The sequence below is a fragment of the Octodon degus genome, unplaced genomic scaffold, assembly GCF_000260255.1.
Source record: "Octodon degus isolate 3935 unplaced genomic scaffold, OctDeg1.0 scaffold00011, whole genome shotgun sequence".
In the NCBI taxonomy this organism is placed as follows: Eukaryota; Metazoa; Chordata; class Mammalia; order Rodentia; family Octodontidae; genus Octodon; species Octodon degus.
The window spans coordinates 9,111,739-9,113,762 of record NW_004524587.1 but is presented as its reverse complement, the minus strand read 5'-3'; the positions used below and the strand labels follow the sequence as shown (position 1 = coordinate 9,113,762).

General features: G+C 42.1%; 1 protein-coding gene across 1 annotated transcript in view; it reads left to right on the top strand.

Moving 5' to 3' along the window:
- Nucleotides 1–1,705, top strand: part of Tat (tyrosine aminotransferase) — a 10,229-nt gene extending 8,524 nt beyond the window's left edge. Inside the window, exons 11-12 of the mRNA XM_004625800.2 lie at nt 494–592; nt 998–1,705. Of these exons, the coding sequence (XP_004625857.1) occupies nt 494–592; nt 998–1,138 (240 nt within the window). The 3' untranslated portion in view covers nt 1,139–1,705. The remainder of the gene's footprint in view (nt 1–493; nt 593–997) is intronic.
- The last annotated feature ends 319 nt before the right edge of the window (nt 1,706–2,024 follow it).

The following is a 2,024-nucleotide window of genomic DNA, read 5'->3' as shown; positions in this document are numbered from 1 at the left end:
TAATTAATTATTTTTTGAGACAGGGCTTTGCTATGCAGTTAAGGCTGGCTTTGAATTCACTATGTAGCCTAGGTTGGCCTTGAACTTACAGCAATCCTCCCACTTTAGCTTCCAGAGTGCTGGGACTGCAGGCATGCTCCACCACATCTGGCTGATAAATATCTTTTAATGCATAGGACAGTCCCATACAGTAAAGAATGACCAGGCTCTAATGCTTACTACATTTTTTTTTTTTAAAGAAACACTGCCCTTTTATTTCTCCATTTTATTTATCAGCATCCGGGAAGGGACTTTTCAATAAACGTTATGTTTAAATGGATATATCTGCCTTTCCCTGAGAAAAATTCCATGAGTTCTTAGTTACCAATTAGTTAGCTTGAAAGAATTATCAAGACAGCTTTCAAGAAGCCCCGACCCTGATTTCTGACTTAGAAAATTGGCCTGTTTTCCCTCCTTCTGATAAGTTTGCCTTTCCTTTCTATTGCTGGTGTAGGTGGGAATTGAGATGGAACACTTCCCAGAATTTGAGAATGACATAGATTTCACAGAGCGACTGATTGCTGAGCAGTCTGTCCACTGCCTCCCGGGAGAGGTGAGCGCCTGAGTGTTTCCTGGAGGTGCACTCTGCTCTTTTTCTTTCTTTACCAAAGCGAATTATTTGATAAGGTTTAAATTGATGTGTCTCTTGGCTTCTATTTAAAATTATTTCTTCCCTATTACTATTGTATCTGTAATGGGAAGCCACAACCACACCTTCTGGATGACAGGTTTGATTTGTGCCACATCCATTTTAAGACACATTAACTCATTTACTGGCTGAGCGCACTGATGGAGATGGAATGAGCTGATGAGCCGTAAGGACATGGTATCATTGCTTCTTGCTCACTGGAGCCCTGGACCTCTTTTTGGATGGTAGTAGTGGAGGGGGAGGACCCACTACCAGATCCAATTGCTCTGAAAGCAACAGATTCTTATTTATTTATTCATTTTTTTGCAGTGCTTCGAGTACCCAAATTTCTTTCGAGTGGTGATTACTGTCCCTGAGGTGATGATGCTGGAGGCTTGCAGCCGGATCCAGGAATTCTGTGAGCAGCACTACCATTGTGCTGAAGGGAGCCAGGAGGAATGTGACAAATAGGCCTCCATCTGTTCTCCACAGAGGGCTCCGCTGCTCCCAAGGGAGTCAGGTCACCCCCTGCCCCACGGAGGAGGCCTCGGAACTACAACACCGAGAGTTCAGGGTTACCTTCCCTTCCCCGGTACATCCACATCCACATCCACACTCTGAACCCCAGATCCTTCTCCCACTTTGCCTGCTGGCACGACTCATTCACTAACTCACCACCCTCCCAGGACTTCCTTCTTTTTTTCTGACAATACCAGGTGAACAGAGATGAACAGAAAGCAGCTGAGACAAGAAAAATAAGAACAGAAGAAACAAAAGATTGCGAGAACTTGTGTCCCTAACCATTTCCTCACACACTAAGGACACTCTTTTCAGTCACATCTGAAGCCCGGCTCTACTGCCTCACTTTAGGTTCAACTTACTTTTTGCAATAGTTATAACTGAAAAGTTGAGGACTCATGTATTTGGTTCACTATATTCTAAACACAATAGGAAGCTCTCTATTTATAGGAGGATCCTTGACAGTAACTTTCTACGGTGTTTTCTTTTGGTGATACAAATAAATATCCTTTAATTGACCAACTTCCTAAGTTTAAATCTGTATGCACCGGGCCTTTTTAAAATGAGCTCAGGGGGCCGGGGAGATAGCTCAGCAGCCAGTGCAAGGGCCTGAGTTCAATCCCCGGTTCTGCCAAATAAATAAATAAATAAGCCAAACTTTAAAAAAAAAAAAAAGCTCATATTTTTCATATTCAAAGAAAAAGGAGGAATCAGAGGATCTTCCAGAAATACTGCTGTGTGAAGTCCAGAAATGTTATCATTGTGATGAAATCAGTACCACTTTTGCTACAATGTTAATATTGAGTTAATATTTGTTGTATTATCTTTTCTAAGAAAC